General features: G+C 43.9%; 1 protein-coding gene across 1 annotated transcript in view; it reads right to left on the minus strand.

Moving 5' to 3' along the window:
* MAOB (monoamine oxidase B) overlaps positions 1-12,892 on the minus strand; it is a 104,636-nt gene extending 91,744 nt beyond the window's left edge. The window contains exon 1 of the mRNA XM_082446553.1: positions 12,715-12,892. Within this exon, the coding sequence (XP_082302679.1) occupies positions 12,715-12,760 (46 nt within the window). The 5' untranslated portion in view covers positions 12,761-12,892. The remainder of the gene's footprint in view (positions 1-12,714) is intronic.
* Positions 12,893-16,344: the final 3,452 nt, after the last annotated feature.

Consider the following 16,344-nt stretch of genomic DNA (forward strand, 5'->3'; position numbering starts at 1 on the left):
AATTTTATAGCACTATAAAAATATATAAATACCTAGTAAATCATGGTAGGCATAGAGCATTAATTGCAAAAGTGGTTTGCCTGCATGTCGTAGAGAGCAAGAATTACTTGCCACCACTGAAATTTTACAAGACTAAAGATCATTTACAAAACCTAGCACCTACAATTTCATTAAATTACAACACTGAGCTGGTGAAGAATGATGCTTTTCTCTGTGTTGTGTCAGAGAGGGAAAAATACTGGTTTCCTAGTGAAGTAACTAAGAAGCCCATTATTAAAATTCCACCTTAAACTGATGAAACTTTCTTGGAGTGACAATTTTGTAATCATTACTAAATGCCTTAAAAGGATTCCCAACACTTATTTCTAGGAATTTCCTAAAGAAATAATCAGAGTTATGCACAAAGGTTTGGGTATAAGGATATTCATAATAGCTTTGTTTAAAATAGCAGAAATTTGGAAACAACACAAATGTTCAGCAATAGAAGATTGGTAAATAAATATAATCAGATGAAATAATATAAAGTTATCAAGATCGTATAGAAGAAGAGCATTTAAGACATGGTTAAACATTCATAATATGTTATTTATTTAAAAAGAACTACCAGCGAGTGCAGTAAATACAGTAGATGGTTTGCAAAAAGAAAATATAGGTGACAATAGTAACAGTGGCTGTTTTGTGTGTGGGGGGGGAATCAATTATAGATGATTTTCATTTTCTTTCTGTCTCTTTCTGTAACTTACAGATTTTCACAATAAACATATATTATTTCTGCAATTCACCTTATTAAAAAAATGTTCCCACATCTCCAAAACAATTCCTTAAGCTGTAAATAACCAAGAAGGAATGTGATTTCATCTTTCATCTACATCAGTGGCCTTTCTTCCTAAAAATTTTTGAGGGAACTTTGGTTATTAATTTGATTATTAATTCTTCACTTTACCCTAAGTTATCTGAAAGGGAGCCGTGTTGGATAACAAAACTTTTCCAAAGAGCGTGTTGCTTTAACTGGAAAATAACCCAAAGAAGTGAGATAGAATTAAACATAATTATAAAGACACAATTTAAGACAGAAACACAACTGGGATCACAGGAATAAAAAGTAGCTCCAATTCCAAAAGATGAGGTCAGGATTCCAAATTCACTATAAAAGAATCATTGGAAATGTCTGCAAGGTAAACGAAAAGGGGGCATTATTTAGGCTGGAAGGAGAGCAAATAAAACTAAGGACCTAGAAGGACACCTTCACCATTGCGGAATTCTGATAAATGCTGCTGATGAGTCCAGAGTGAAAAATGGCCCAGGTAAGGGATGAGATGACATGAGATCAAGAGTGTAAACTTCTGACATGAAGTTGAAATGAACTAGAACATGACATTTAAGATGCCATTAAATGGAGACTACGGTAACATAACTAACATTTGAAAGGCCAAACCTACCTGAACTTGCTTTCTGATTTTGCCCTCTCTCTCACAAAACAACAAGTTTCAATAACAACTTTTATGTTACAAAACAGGATGAACTATTCACTTTGTGTTTGAGATTGCCCAAGATGTGTGTTTGTCATTTAGTAAGCTGGGTCACAACCCTTAGGAAGAAAATCTCTTTGATCTTATTTTTTTAAAAAGGGGAATTTAAAAATACAGTCAAGTCCTTCCATTTCAATTATAAAACTTCAGGGGGGAAATACTATTTTTTGTGATACTTCTTTTCTGGGTATGTTCTCAGCAAAATAGAAAAAAGGAGAGTGTACCATTGAAATACTTCTTTCCATTCTTGCCTCCCCTCCCTTTCTCCTGCGACCTGCCTTGAGCTTCAGGATAACTCAATTCATTATACACAGCTGATCACCTCTCAATCTGTTCCTGAATTACTACCCATCTTTTGGCTGCCCTGGCTCTAGGGTTGCCCTCTTTCACCTATCAGGCACACAACTGCCCATCTTATCTTTATAGTAAAAATTGTCAATGCTTCCTTCTTTCCAACCACAGAAAAATGTAACCAACTCACTTTGCTTTTCCTTGCTTGATCCTGCCCAACTCCTTCTAACTTTATTACCCATTATCTCCCCATCCTACTATTCTAGACTTGCTGTACTTTCTACCTTCCTATCAACTGGAGCCTATGGCCTTATATTATTCCTCCCATCTTTAAAGCCTCTCTCTTCTTCTCTACTGACCCCAAACCTTAACTGTTCTTCAGGAACTTGTTCAAATTCCACTCCTTTAAGGAGAACTTCTCCAATTCCTGGAGTCTTCAGTGATTTCCTCTACCTAACTTAGTTCTTGGGTCCCCCAGTACAGAACTCAATTATTATTATTATCATTTTGACCACGCCGCGTGGCATGTGGGATCTTAGTTCCTGGACCAGGTATCGAACACGCAACCCCTGCAATGGAAGCGCGGAGTCTTAACCACTGGACCGCTGGGTAAGTCCCCAGAACTCAATTATTTATTATTTCTAGTCTTTTCTTATTGCCTATATGTGCTGCTTTTGTGTCTCCAATTGCATTTTAAGTTTTCTGAGGGTAGGAACTTGTTCTTACTCTTCTTTCTGTACCTCCCTGTGTTAGTAAACGAACACATGCTGGCTGGGACTTGGTTTTCTGTAGTGCCTTTGTTTACTGAGTTAAGCGAGGAGTCTGAAGATGGACCCATTTTGTGAACTTGAAAGTAGAAACAGTGCACTCGAAATGTTAGTGAGTTTTATCTTCCACTCAGCATCATTTGGTCAGGTTCTTGTTCCAATTGCCCTTCCTCCTAAAGCTGAGGGTTCATCCTCCGGGACAGTGATTTTATTCAAAAGAAGTGCCTATGAGGCCGAGACCCAGCTCTTTGGCCTCTCTTGGTCTGCATTTCCTTGGATGGAAAATCAGATGTTCTCACTAGCAGGTAAAACTAAAGATGCTTCCATCTTCAGTCACCAATGATTCTACTAGATCAAACCTTTCTTTGTCCTTGCTGTGGGGCATGCAGGATCTTAGTTCCCCGACCAGGGATCGAACCTGTGCCCCCCTGAAGTGGAAGCACGGAGTCCTAACCACTGGACCGCCAGGGAATTCCCTAGAGCAAACATTTTTTTAGCACAGAAGGAATTTATGGGATTTGGATGGTCAAAGTCAGGAAAGAATTTTATACCATTCTCAAGAGAAATAATGACTTTTAGTCAGAGACAGTCCTAAAAAGTTAAGCCCAACAAACTTGGGGCCTTTGCCAAATGGTAATGCTGCATTTTTCACGTCAGCAAACTTCCAAAGTATTCTGTTATGGGGACAAAAACACTCATTCTGAACAGGGCCTCTCAATTTGGCTCACTTTTTGGACTTACAAGTGCATTTGATCATGTATGTTTCCAGGATCCCCTCAGTTAAGTACTGCCTGCTGACTTTTGTAAAAACAGCAGAGTTAATATTGATTGAGCATTCCAGAAGTTAGCCCCAGCACCATCACTCCACTTAATATGTGAAAATCTGGAGGCTAAGGAAGTAGGTTACTAACCCAAGCTATATAGTTAGGGACACAGGTAGGATTTGAACCCAAGTCTTAGGCTCCCAGAGTCCTTGCATTTAACTTCTGCGTTATCCTGCTTCCTCCAGGAAATGAAAGGTTAGGTCCATTCTTTCAACAGATTTCTTGTTGTAAGGCTTACCTTCTCTGGGTCCAAAGCCTGAGAAGACCCACGATCCTGATCAAGGGATTCTATCAATTTCTGGGGGCTAGGGTAAGCTGGGTTCTTTGCTAAACACCAGAGATAGGGAGATACACTGTACAAAGTCCCTGATTTTGAGCAGCCTATGATCAAGTGAGGGTTCGCAGATGCTTAAACAGGTAATTTACATTAAACATGGTAAATGATATCCAGTAATAGACATACACATGGAACACTGCTAAGACTATAAGTATAATGGCCATCAAATCCAAAGATGAAACGAAAGTTAGTGGGAGTTCTGATACAGAGTCACATGCTATTGTACACATTTCATTTGTCCCAGGTGCTGACTTGACATCTGCCATTATACTATGACCTTGTCACCTGTAATAATTCAATACTCACTAATTTAAAATATCATTAAACTGCAGAAGTTCTACTTCAGTGTCCATCAGTCAAGTGCATATGCGTATATAGTTTGAATCTTGACAGGAATAAAGAAATGTACGAACATTAGAATTTGGTGATAGCAACATCTGTTGTCATTACTGATATCTGGAGAAATACTTGACACCGGAACATTATACTGACTTTACCATGTCAATAGAACATGAAAATGCTACTGAGGCCCAAAATATTAGAGAAATAAGTTAGAAGCTAAATTATCTCTTCAAGTTCATAGGATAAATTTGAGTCAGAGGCCATCTGCGTATTTATTGTCAAAAATGCAGAAATCATCAAAACAGCTGATTTTCTTTCTCTTTTTTTTGCCCTATCAGTTGCATTTAAAAGCAGATTTTTAAATGGCTCTGAAGAACCTAGGGGCAGGACAGGAATAAAGATGCAGACTTAGAGAATGGACTTGAGGTCACGGGGAGGGGCAAGGGTAAGCTGGGGCGAAGTGAGAGAGTGGCATGGACATATATACACTACCAAATGTAAAATAGATAGCTAGTGGGAAGCAGCCGACGACAGAGGGAGACGAGCTCGGTGCTTTGTGTCCACCTAGAGGGGTGGGATAGGGAGGGTGGAAGGGAGACGCAAGAGGGAGGAATATGAGGATATATGTATATGTATAGCTGATTCACTTTGTTATACAGCAGAAACTAACACACCACTGTAAAGCGATTATACTCCAATAAAGATATTTTAAAAAGCAGATTTCTTTTTCAGTGATAATCCATATATCTGTGTATATTCTTTCTTTCTTTTTTCTCTTAACCATTTTTTAAAAATTTTATTTTTTATTTATTTATTTTTGGCTGTGTTGGGTCTTTATTGCTGCACGCGGGCTTTCTCTAGTTGTGGTTAGCGGGGGCTACTCTTCGCTGCGGTGCACGGGCTTCTTATTGCGGTGGCTTCTCTTGTTGCGGAGCATGGGCTTTAGGCGCGTGGGATCAGTAGTTGTGGCTCGCAAGCTCAGTAGTTGTGGCACAGGGGCTTAGTTGCTCTGCGGCATGTGGGATCTTCCCAGACCAGGGCTCAAACCCGAGTCCCCTGCATTGGCAGGAGGATTCTTAACCACTGCCCCACCAGGGAAGCCCTCTCTTAACCATTTTTTAATTGAAGTATAGTTAATATACAATGTTGTGTTAGTTTCAGGTGTACAGCAAAGTGATTCAGATACATATATATATATATATATATACACACACACACACATATATATTCTTTTTCAGATTCTTTTCCATTATAGGTTATTATAAGATATTGAATATAGTTCCCTGTGCTATACAGCAGGTCTTTGTTGTTTATCTATTTTATATATAGTAGTGTGTATCTGTTAATCCTCAAACTACTAATTTATCTCTCCCCCACCGCTATCCCCTTTGGTAACCATAAGTTTGTTTTCTACGTCTGTGAGTCTATTTCTGTTTTGTAAGTAAGTTCATTTGTATCATTTTTTTAGATTCCACATATAATTGTTATCATATGATATTTGACTTTGTCTGACTTCTTCACTTAGTGTGATAATCTCTAGGTCCATCCATGTTGCTGCAAATGGCATTTTCATTCTTTTTTATGGCTGAATAAGAGATATATATATATATCTCACATCTTTATCCATTCATCTGTTGATGGACACTTACGTTGCTTCCATGTCTTGGCTATTGTAAATAGTGCTGCTATGAACATTGGGGTGCATGTATCTTTTTGAATTAGCGTTTTCTCTGGATATATGCCCAGGAGTGGGATTGCTGGATCATGTGGTAACTCTGTTTTTAGTGTTTTAAGGAACCTCCATACTGTTCTCCATAGTGGCTGTACCAATTTACATTCCTATCAACAGTGTAAGAGGGTTCCCTTTTCTCCACACCCTCTCCAGCATTAATTGTCTGTAGACTTTTTAATGATGGACATTCTAACTGGTGTGAGGTCAACTACTCATTGTAGTTTTGATTTGCATTTCTCTAATAATCAGCGGTATTGAGCATCTTTTCATGTGCCTGTTGGCCATCTGTATGTCTTCTTCGGAGAAATGTCTATTTAGGTCTTCTGCCCATTTTTGGATTGGGTTGTTTGTTTTTTTAATATTAAGCTGTATGAGCTGTAAACCAGCTGATTTTCAGACTCTGATGACATACATATCAGTTGTATTACTCAGTGTGTATGTCTTTTCCATTGTTCCAGTGTGAACAAATTATATCAAAACAAATTCTAAGTTATTGTTACAGAGGAAATGGCTGCTCTGATGATGGGCAAAGGTTAAGAGACTGGAACTAACTGTTCCTGCAGTGACATTTTCTCTGGGAGCAGAAGAAATCAGCAGCGGTAGAGCATAGAGGTTAAGAGCATGGCGTTAATTATGGTTTCACCACTAACCAGCTGTGCCACCTTAAGCAAAGTTGGTAACCTTTCCACGCCTTAGTTTTCTCATCTAGAAAGTAGGGACAATACTTCAAAAAGTGGTTTAAAGGGTTAAAAGAGAAAATGCATGTTAAGTGCTTGGAATGGGGCTTGGCATCTGGCAAGCACATAGTAGACCTTGGCTATTATTGCTAATCAGGCTGACAAAATGGCCACTAACCACTAATGCATCTGAAATGGCAGCGTGCCAGTCGACTCCACTGTCAAACCTTGGGTTGAGGGGGTGGCTAGTGGCTGTGCATGTACACACCCTAACACACACACACACACACACACACACACACACTCATGGAATATTATCTTGTAACAGGAATGCTACTTCACAGCCCTACTTTCTTGGCTTGTATACGATTTACTAACTCAGATGACAGACGAAAGTCAGCAGCTAAACTAAAAGAAAAATCTTTAATTATTTTTCATATATACTTAAGAGATAAACATGTCAGAAATCCTAAACACAGAACAGATTTCTACACAAAGATTTCGAATTCATTTGGTGCTCGGCAGATGTTAATACTAGGATCACCTCACTGTTACTCAATTTAGCATAGAGACAACACTCAAAATGCTGGCTCCTTTATTATTATTAAATAATTAATATTATTAAAGACATAAATAATAGCCCTATTTATTATTTCTTATAATTAAGACAGGAGTCAGGTGGCTGAAAATGAGGACCAGGTCAGAACCGGAATAACAGCCAGCCTGGGGTAGTGATGAGACACAGATCTAGGGCTTTTAAAATGTCTTCTGAAGAGGAACACAGTGGGTTTAGTGGCTCTGAAGCCCAAGGTAAGCCTGAGCTCTTCAGGCTCCTCACCAGAGGGAATGAAGGGATGGGGGTGGGGCAGGATGAGGCCGGAACCATGCCTGCGTATATACCTTGCATCCTGTGGCCACCTTATAAATGCCTCACAGCAAGAAAAATGACTGGTTAGTAAAGAGGGAGATGTGATTACACAGAGGTGCCTGCCTCTGCTCCCACAGATTAAAAAACCCTAGAAGCTAAAAAAGATGTCTTTTTCAAAAGGTACAAGCTGACACCATAATGACCACTGTGTACAGTCCTTCATGGGCATGCTTTCTAATCCTAGCAACAACTTCTCCGCCAATAAAGGCATTAGGAGTCTCATTTTAAAGATAAGGCAGCTGAGGGCTTCCCTCATGGCGCAGTGGTTAAGAATCCACCTGCCAATGCAGGGGACACGGGTTCGAGTCCTGGTCCGGGAGGATCCCACATGCTGCGGAGCAACTAAGCCCGTGCACCACAACTACTGAGCCTGTGCTCTAGAGCCCACGAGCCACAACTACTGACCCCGTGTGCCACAACTACCGAAGCCTGTGCACCTAGAGCCCGTGCTCCGAAACAAGAGAAGCCACCGCAATGAGAAGCCCGCGCACCAGAACGAAGAGTAGCCCTCGCTCACTGCAACTAGAGAAAGCCTGCGGCAGCAACGAAGACCCAATGCAGCCAAAAATAAATAAATAAATAAATAAAATAAATTAAAAAAAAAATAAAGATAAGGCAGCTGAAGAGCAGAGAGGTGAGGGAAATTTTAAGGTGACACAATAGGTAAGTGTAGGAAATGGGATTCATAACAAGTCTGTTTGATGTTTGATGTATGCTGCTTTAACATTGCCATACTGCTTCTCTATATCCTGTCCTTGACTGGGATATACAAATTTCCAAGCACTTCTATCCGATGACTATTTTTTAGAACATTCAGGTGGGTTATAGGAGTCCAGGGAAGTTCTCCATCTTTCTTCATCAAAGGTGAGGCGGGGCTTTTGCCACTGACATACAGGCCACGTCTGCCTATTGCGTCCCTCAACTCGTGATCCCTCGTGGGCCCTCTCTGACGCCCCTGCCCAGGCCAGTCCTGCCAACCAGCAGCAAGCTGGCCCTCCTGGCCGCACAGATCGCCTCCCAGGTGTTGGTTACCACTTGGAAAGCTGGCTCTGATTCCTCCAGACTCTGAGCCAAATGCCTGCCACCTTCACATGGCCAGATCTCCTCTTTCAAGCCTGGGGGAAAAAAAAAAGTTCTCCTTTCTGCTTCAAGTTTCCCTTTTTAGCTTTTATTTTGAGGCTTGAGAGAGAGCCATTCCAGAATTGCAAAAGATAGTTTCCATGGTTCTACCAAACCAAACTTTAAAACCAAGACTCGGAACAGAAACCATATGCTGCTGTCCAGCTCCATGTGGGAAATGCCATTTACTCTGCCAAGTCTCCAGAGATGACCTGCTCCTCGGGCGAAAGAGATTTCAGGAGGTGTGCATTTATATACCACACACATTTCCCAAACCAAAGAGCTGTTCTACAGTTGCCTTGGAATTTTTCAAACACTAAAAAAGAAAGTTACATATTAACCAGCTGTACCCCCAGTACATCTGTTTATCCCAAAGGGAGTGATTAAAATTTGCTGACAGCTTTGCAAACTATCAGAGAATGACCAGAATGACCAGAATGTCCCAAGTTTAATAATTAACAAAGTTAAAAAAACCAGAGTCTAATTCAGACTCTTTTAAACCACTGTGTCAGTCACCAACTAATCCCCAAATTCTGATTTTACCACTTTTCCCACTCTCAATATGATTTGGCAGGACATGCAAAAGGGTTGGTAGTGAATGGATGTGAATATCAGATCCAATCAACTGCTGCTTTGTTGGTGTAAAGTTAAAGTTCATTGATTCAACTCATTTTGAGTGCTAACTGGGCCAGGCAGAGCTCTGGAGCTGGGGTTAGGGGTTCTCAGGGAGAAAGAGAAACACCTCCCCGGGCTCCAGAGGCTTACAGCCTAGTGGAGGAGAAAGATATTGAACAAGAAATGACATTAATATATGAACAATTAAAAACTCATGGAAAAGAACAAGATGGCACAGGAAAATTAAACAAAGGCATCTAATCCCATTTAGAGGGATTTGGGAAGGCTGCCTCGGGGAAATGACATCTGAGCTAAGATCTGAGGTTAACTAAGTGTTTTTCAGTTTCTCAGTTTCCTCATCTCTCTCATCAAACTATAAAGAATGACTGTAGGGCTTCCCTGGTGGCTCAGTGGTTAAGAATCCACCTGCCAATGCAGGGGACACGGGTTCGATCCCTGGTCCAAGGAGATCCCACATGCTGCGGAGTAACTAAGCCTGTGTGCCACCACTACTGAGGCCACGTGCCACAGCTACTGAAGCGAGTGTGCCTAGAGCCCGTGCTCCACAACAAGAGAAGCCACTGCAATGAGAAGCCCGCGCACCACAACAAAGAGTAGCCCCAGCTCGCCACAACTAGGGAAAGCCTGCGCACAGCAATGAAGACCCAATGCAGCCAAAAATAAATAAATAAATTAATTAATTAATTTTTAAAAAAGATTATTATTAAAAAAGAAAAAAGAATAACTGTAATATCTTCCTCCCAGTGGAGGAGGTAAGCACGCCCTTGTCCAGTTCTGTCCCAGGCATCCTCTCTTCTCTTTCTGCTCTTGGTTTGGGTCATTTCATGGACTTCAGTGGCTTCAACTAAAATGTCTCTGTCACACGAGTCTGTCAGCCCAACTTGTTCCTTGCACTTCCAGCTGCTAGACATCTCTCCCTGGGAGTTCAACCAGCACCTCCAACTCTAGATGTCCCCTCTTTCCCCCAAGCCTGCTCTTCTTCTTCTGCACGTCCCTCTTTTTGCATCACCATATTCCTGTCACTTAACACATGCCACTCTGTGAATGAAAAATCATCAGTGGCTATTCACTGACCTCAGAAGGAACTAAATCTTTGTGGGATGACATATAAGGCTCCCCAAAATTCATCCCAACCCACCTTTGTAGCTTGGTCTCTCACAAGTCCCCCCAACACTCCATACTGAAGTTCTTATGTTTCCTAAGCATGAGAATATCTCACATATTTGTGATTTTATATAAGCTGTTCTTTAGCTTCAAATACTTTCTTCATCCAGTCTCCTGGTGAATTCATATCCATTCCTTAAGATCAACTTCAAGTGTCACCTCCTCTGTGAAGTCTGCCCAGATACTCTCAGGCAGAGCTGGACATGCACTTTGCCTAGAACTTCCTGCTACTAAGGCACCTATCATAGGTCATTAGTTTTACTTGTTCATGACTCTGCCTCCTGCCTCAGCATGTGACTACCCCAGGGGCAATGGCTCTGCCTAATTCATCTTTCATTCCCTTTGGGATAAGATGTGGGACAGGAAGCAAATGTTCCTTGAATGAATGGATAATGAATTAATGAGTGGACCCCTCTTGTGACACCTACCGCTTTCTACCTTGTATTGTCTTTGTTTGGATACCTCACCTCCCTTCCTGAACGGATAAATCTTCCAGGACAAGAACAATGTGACCCATTTTTGCATCCTCTACCGCAGCTGGCCCTAATGCCTACTGTTTGAATAAATGAGCAAAACTCTTGTAAGACCTCATACATATGTCAGACTTTGCAAAGCCATTTCCACACACATTGCTTCACTTACCTTTCACAAGGACCTTGTGACCTAGCTATGACTAGTTGGTTTTATCCTCATGTAGAACAATGCCTATTCTATGTAAGGTTCTTGAGAAAAGGCAGATCTACTCACCAGTCCCTTGTTTGGAGAGTTTGGGGGTCAGAGTAGACATTCACCACTGTTGGAAAAATAGCTAAAACCTTATCTATCCTTCCCATACGAGTCTAACATGAACAATTTGAGTGAGCTTGAAGGTTTGGAGTATGAATCAGAAAGGCCAAAATAAGAGGGAAAACAGAAGAATCTGAACCCGTTAGACATAGTTTGGGCAAGAAAAGGACTTTGGGGGCCTAGAAAGAGAGCATTCAGCTTCCCTAAGATGGGGTGCTGTGCAAGGCAGCATGGAGGCGCATCTAGCGATATTTTCTAAAACACCTAGGTAGATATGATTTTGAGTCCAAGTTCTTCTAGGAGAGGAGATGTCAAAAATACTGAAAGACAATGGCATCTATATAGCCTTAGCCTACGGCAGCATGCTGTTGTGCTTATGTACCTGTGTACCTGCAGCACCGGCCACAGAGCCTGGCATGGGTGAGCTCAGGAGGGACCGGGCAGACAGAAGTGGTAACCTGAGATCTGACTCAAAGGTGAGGAAGGCTGGAGTGGAGGAGCAGCACCCAACATCCAACACCTTGGTTTCTTCACCTGGCACAAGGGAGTCGGAGCACCTCTGCCCTGCCCGCCCCACAGGGAGCAAGGTGGAGCCCTGCTCCTGAGATCTGGTTAGGGCATACTTTAGCTAACACATTCACGGGTTGTGGAGGTGTCCTAATTACTGCTCAAGCACGAGGAGGTCCTGGGGGTTCGGCCAAAGCATCGTCAGGGGTCTGTTAGACAAGCTGTTTTGGAAGCATTGCTTATTTCCACTGACTCCATCCCATAGGGTCCGCCTGACCCTCCTGAGAGGGTGGGTTCCCCCACTGACCCCATCCCTCTTCTGGCTTCTGTTTTTTTGGGGGCCCTGCTGTGTGCACGGCCCCTCTCCCCCCGTGTCTAAGAGGGTAGTTTCTGTCCCCACCCCTGTTGGGCTTCTTGGCCACCGCCACTGAGTGGGGGGAGGAGGGAATGAGAGGAGAAGAGGCATTTGACAAGAAGGCCCTGCAGCCCCAGGCAGACCCATGGCAATCATGGAACCACAAAGAATCAGGGTCAGGAGGGTCGTTGGTAATCGACTGCCCCAGGGTCCAATCCTTTTTGAACTGGGAGCTGTTCAAGGTCGTTTTCCTGGTTCCAGAATAACAACACGCAGTGGTGCACGCCTGCTCCAAGTAAGGATGTAGAGTGTCCAGGTCAGGCTGCAACAAAGTGACTGACCTTTGCTTGGGGCAAGTGACTGACCTTTATGCCACCCCCTAGTAAGACTCTGTCCCCTGCCCATTTTCTTCCCCCGCGATTTGAAAATTCCAGCAAGCTCAGGCTTGGCAGCTGTCCGGGGAAGAAGTTCAAAGTCCAGCCCCAGACCTTCAACAGATTTTCAGCCCCCCGCTTCTGTCCAGGGGCGCACCAAATCCCTCCCCCGAGGGAGGATTCCGTGTGCACGCTCGGGACCCTCTAGATCCCCTCCGGCGCACGGAGGGTCTAGGGGCTCCTGGGGGCACCCCGCCCCACTGCCGCCCCGCGTGCCTCCCTGGGCGGCCACTTGTCGGAGCCCGGGAGGAGGGAGGAGAAAGGAGGGCGCGCAGCCGCCACTGACCTGAGATGCCGCCCCCCACCACGACCACGTCGCATTTGCTGCTCATGTTGCTCGTCCCTCTCCGGGCCACCCCGGTGCCAGCCGCTCCGGCGTCTGGATCGCGCGGCCCCGCCCGCTGAGCTGCCCCCGCGCACCAGCGCCTCAGCCGAGCGGCTATATTGCTGGCCGAGGGCGTCGGGTCGCGGAGCCCCGCCCGCCCGCCTACGCGCCGGCCTGGTTGGAGCGCACCGCCCCCGACCCCGCCCGGAGCTCCGCCGCTCAAACCTGGGGAGGGCGGACGCCGGAGCAGAGAGGTCACCTAGGGCCTCCGAGAGTCCATGCCCGGAGCCACCACCCTTTGGCCTTCTGCACTGCACGGTATTTTCCCATCAGCTTCCCTAGAGCGCTGTTCAGCTTGGGGGCTGGGAGGATGGCAGATTGGGTGTCTTCCTCCAGCACCCCAGGGACTCCCTGGAAAGGAGCAGTAGAGAGAATAGCAAACAGCAAATGAGGGCTTTTCTGGTACCAGGCACCGTACTAAGCATTTTACATGCATAATTCCCAGTTAAACCTTACAACAGCCCATTTTACAGATGAGGAAAGTGAGATAAAGTAGTTAGCGAGGGGCAAAGGCAAGATAAAAAGCCAGAAATAATGATTTTCTAAAAAGCCAGGAAGATTCCAAGACCCACCTTGATCTACCACACAGTATTGCCATTACCTTGGCCTATACTTGAGTGCGATTGCCAAGCCCTCTCACCTGCTTCCGAATACCCACATCTTTCCCCACTCTCCCTGCCCTTACGCCCACAGTGAACTCAGGCAGGTTCTTCCCTAGTATTGCAAATGCAACACCTAAAGGTTATCTTAAAAAGTCTCACGTTTGAGTGTGTTTCGTGTTTGGTAATTGCAATCATTGTTGCTTTTGTTGTGGTCATCCATTTACAATGCTTGGTGTCAGTTTATCTCTTGTAAAACTAAAATACAGTGTGTGTGTGTGGAAAAAAAAAAGTCTCATGTTTGCAAGTGATCCTTGAGCAACCCAGTGTGTCCCTTGTGGGAGCTGCTGAGGCAGGAACCCAGGAAACTGGTGGTGTCAGGGTGAGGCCTTGGATGGTCAGGGTAGAATTCAGAGGCCCCCCTGAATCAGCAAGGGGAGTTAGTTATAGCCCTGGGACATGGGCCTGGGCTTTGCCAAACGTAGGATGATTCAACGAGATGACAAGTGTTTAAGCTGAGGCAGCTCTAAGTAATATGGAGGTCTACTTCTTCATACCACCCGGAAAGCCACCTCTGAGAACCAAAAGCAGGAAGAAGCAGTGTAGTGTGGCTCTTTCAAGAAATAACTGTGAAGTGCTTCTGTTCAGAATAGGGAAGCTGTGGGCCTGGTGGGGGACTGGCTCCAGGTCTGGTGAATTGATGAAGCCTGAAGTACACCTCTATCTCATCCCACCCCAGTCCGTGTATCCACTTGCTGCCAAAGAATTCTGAGCTCCTGCTGCCCTCAGACTAGAAGAGGGTTTGGGCATGTCTGTGACTAAGAAGTCACTGGTGGCAGAGAAAGTCTTGGTCCAGCTCTAAGCTGAATTCTGGAAACTTCCATCTCTCACACTTTGGTGTAAAACAGCTCTTGTGTTTGAATGTTGAGCCCACATCCCCACTGCCTCACCCAGCAGGCAGCCTGTGCTGGCCTCCTCCTTGTCAAGTCTTACTCATCCACTTCCATCCACAGGTCCCTGAAGCTGCGGGCTCCTTAGCTGTGAACACTCTGTCCCCTTACCTAGCCTGCAAGAGAATCACACATCCAGGAGGGTGGGACGGGACGGGTGGAAAGGATGCTTGTGAGATCTGCTTGGGATGTCTTTTGCTTGGTTCCAGCAATGCAAAGTCAGCCAGAGGCCTGGGCATATAAAACTTTGAGTCCAATGAAGGTTGACTATCCTTTCTCGATATCCAATGGGCAGCAAGGCCAGGAGAGGAACTGCAGTTCCATGGTGTTTACGGAGAAAACTCACTGGCAAACAGCATTTTCCCCAGACAAAAGTAATCAGTTACGTTGTGCTCTATGAGGTCAAAAATGGCTTGAACTCAAGCCTTGGTTGTGGAGGGAACAGGAGCCTTTAGAGACACATCCGGGCAGTTGTCCAGGCCTGTTCAGGGTCCTCAGCCTCCTAGGTGGGGTAACTGCCAAGGTCCATCTTCTCCCTTGGCATCATGCGGCAAGATGAAGCCTCTAAAAGCAGTGTTTCTTAAACTTGGATGTGGGTACAAATCACCCAGGTCTGGGGTGGGGCCTGAGAAACTGCATTTCTAACAAGCTCCAGGTGATGCCAGTGCTGCTGTCTGTGGACCACACACCTTGAACACATTCCACTCTTCTCCAGGCCTCTGCTCCCCACCAGTTTCAGAACCAGCTCCACGGTCCAGAGCCCCGACCTATCTCAAGGTGATCTTAATGATAAGATGTCTGTTCATTATACAAGCATTTATGGAACATCAACTATGCTGAGCCTGGAAGGATGAACAGGAGTTAATCAACTGCTGAGGAAGATGAGCACGCCAGGCAGAGTTGGGAGGCAAGCTTGAGGCTGGAGAGTTGGAAAAATTGGACACAGTCCAGGGTACAAAGAACACTTTTGACCACCTTTAGGACTTACTACAAACACTAGAAAACTAATAATGAAAAATAAGATGACAGTGAAATATTAACAATGAAGAAAATGATAGGAAGCATCGTGTGTGTGTGTGTGTGTGTGTGTGTGTGTGTGTGTGTTTCTCTTCCCAAGTAGATAATAAACTCCTGCAGGAAGAGATCTTGCATTATCTTTTATTCATCCATTCCAGAATGATTTATTGAACACCAGCTCTGTGTCAGGCACTGTGCTCATCATTGGAAATATTCCCTTATCGATCAGAAATGATGCTAATCCTAGGAAAACCAAATATGGAAACAGACAATTACCATGAACCTAATTCATGTTCCAGTAGAGCAATGCTCAGCACCTTTAACCAAGAAGCCCAGAGGAATGCTGTTTGCCCCCGAGCAGTGTTTATCTGCCTTTTCCAACTTGATGAAATCCGTGTTTCTTTCATCAATTAAAATGAACTTACTTTCCTTTCATTTTTTTTTATTAGAAGACTGCCAAAGAGATAAAATGTCCTTATTACTTCTTTCTTGCTGTCCAGCTTTTCATTAACAGATATCTCGGTGAGTCTCTTATGATGCCACAGGAGGTTTCAATAAAGAGGTAGTCTGTGCAGAACAGAGTTCGCCAGATATTATCTAAGTTGTACATTTCACTTTTTTTTGAACACTGGAAGCCTGACAGCGAATAGAAAATTTTGTTTTAAAATTAGATTCTTTAGAGTTTACCAGTTTCTTTTTCCCAACTTCTCTGTTAATCTTTTTTTTTTGAAATATACATGGAAGTATCAAATGATGAAAGGGTCTCAGCCATCGCTGCTTTTTAACAATGTTAAATAGGAATTTTAACAACTTAACAATGGTTAAATATTATAGGGCCTCTGGTTCAGCCCAGTGAAAAATCCATCATCAGCTTGGATCCTAATCTGAGAGTGTCTAAATCCCCTCCTTGGGGACAACAAAAAGGCAGTAGGGGATTTTTCGATGGGCCAAGACCTTACTTTTGG

This window comes from Balaenoptera physalus (genome assembly GCF_965194825.1).
Source record: "Balaenoptera physalus genome assembly, chromosome: X".
Taxonomy (NCBI): domain Eukaryota; kingdom Metazoa; phylum Chordata; class Mammalia; order Artiodactyla; family Balaenopteridae; genus Balaenoptera; species Balaenoptera physalus.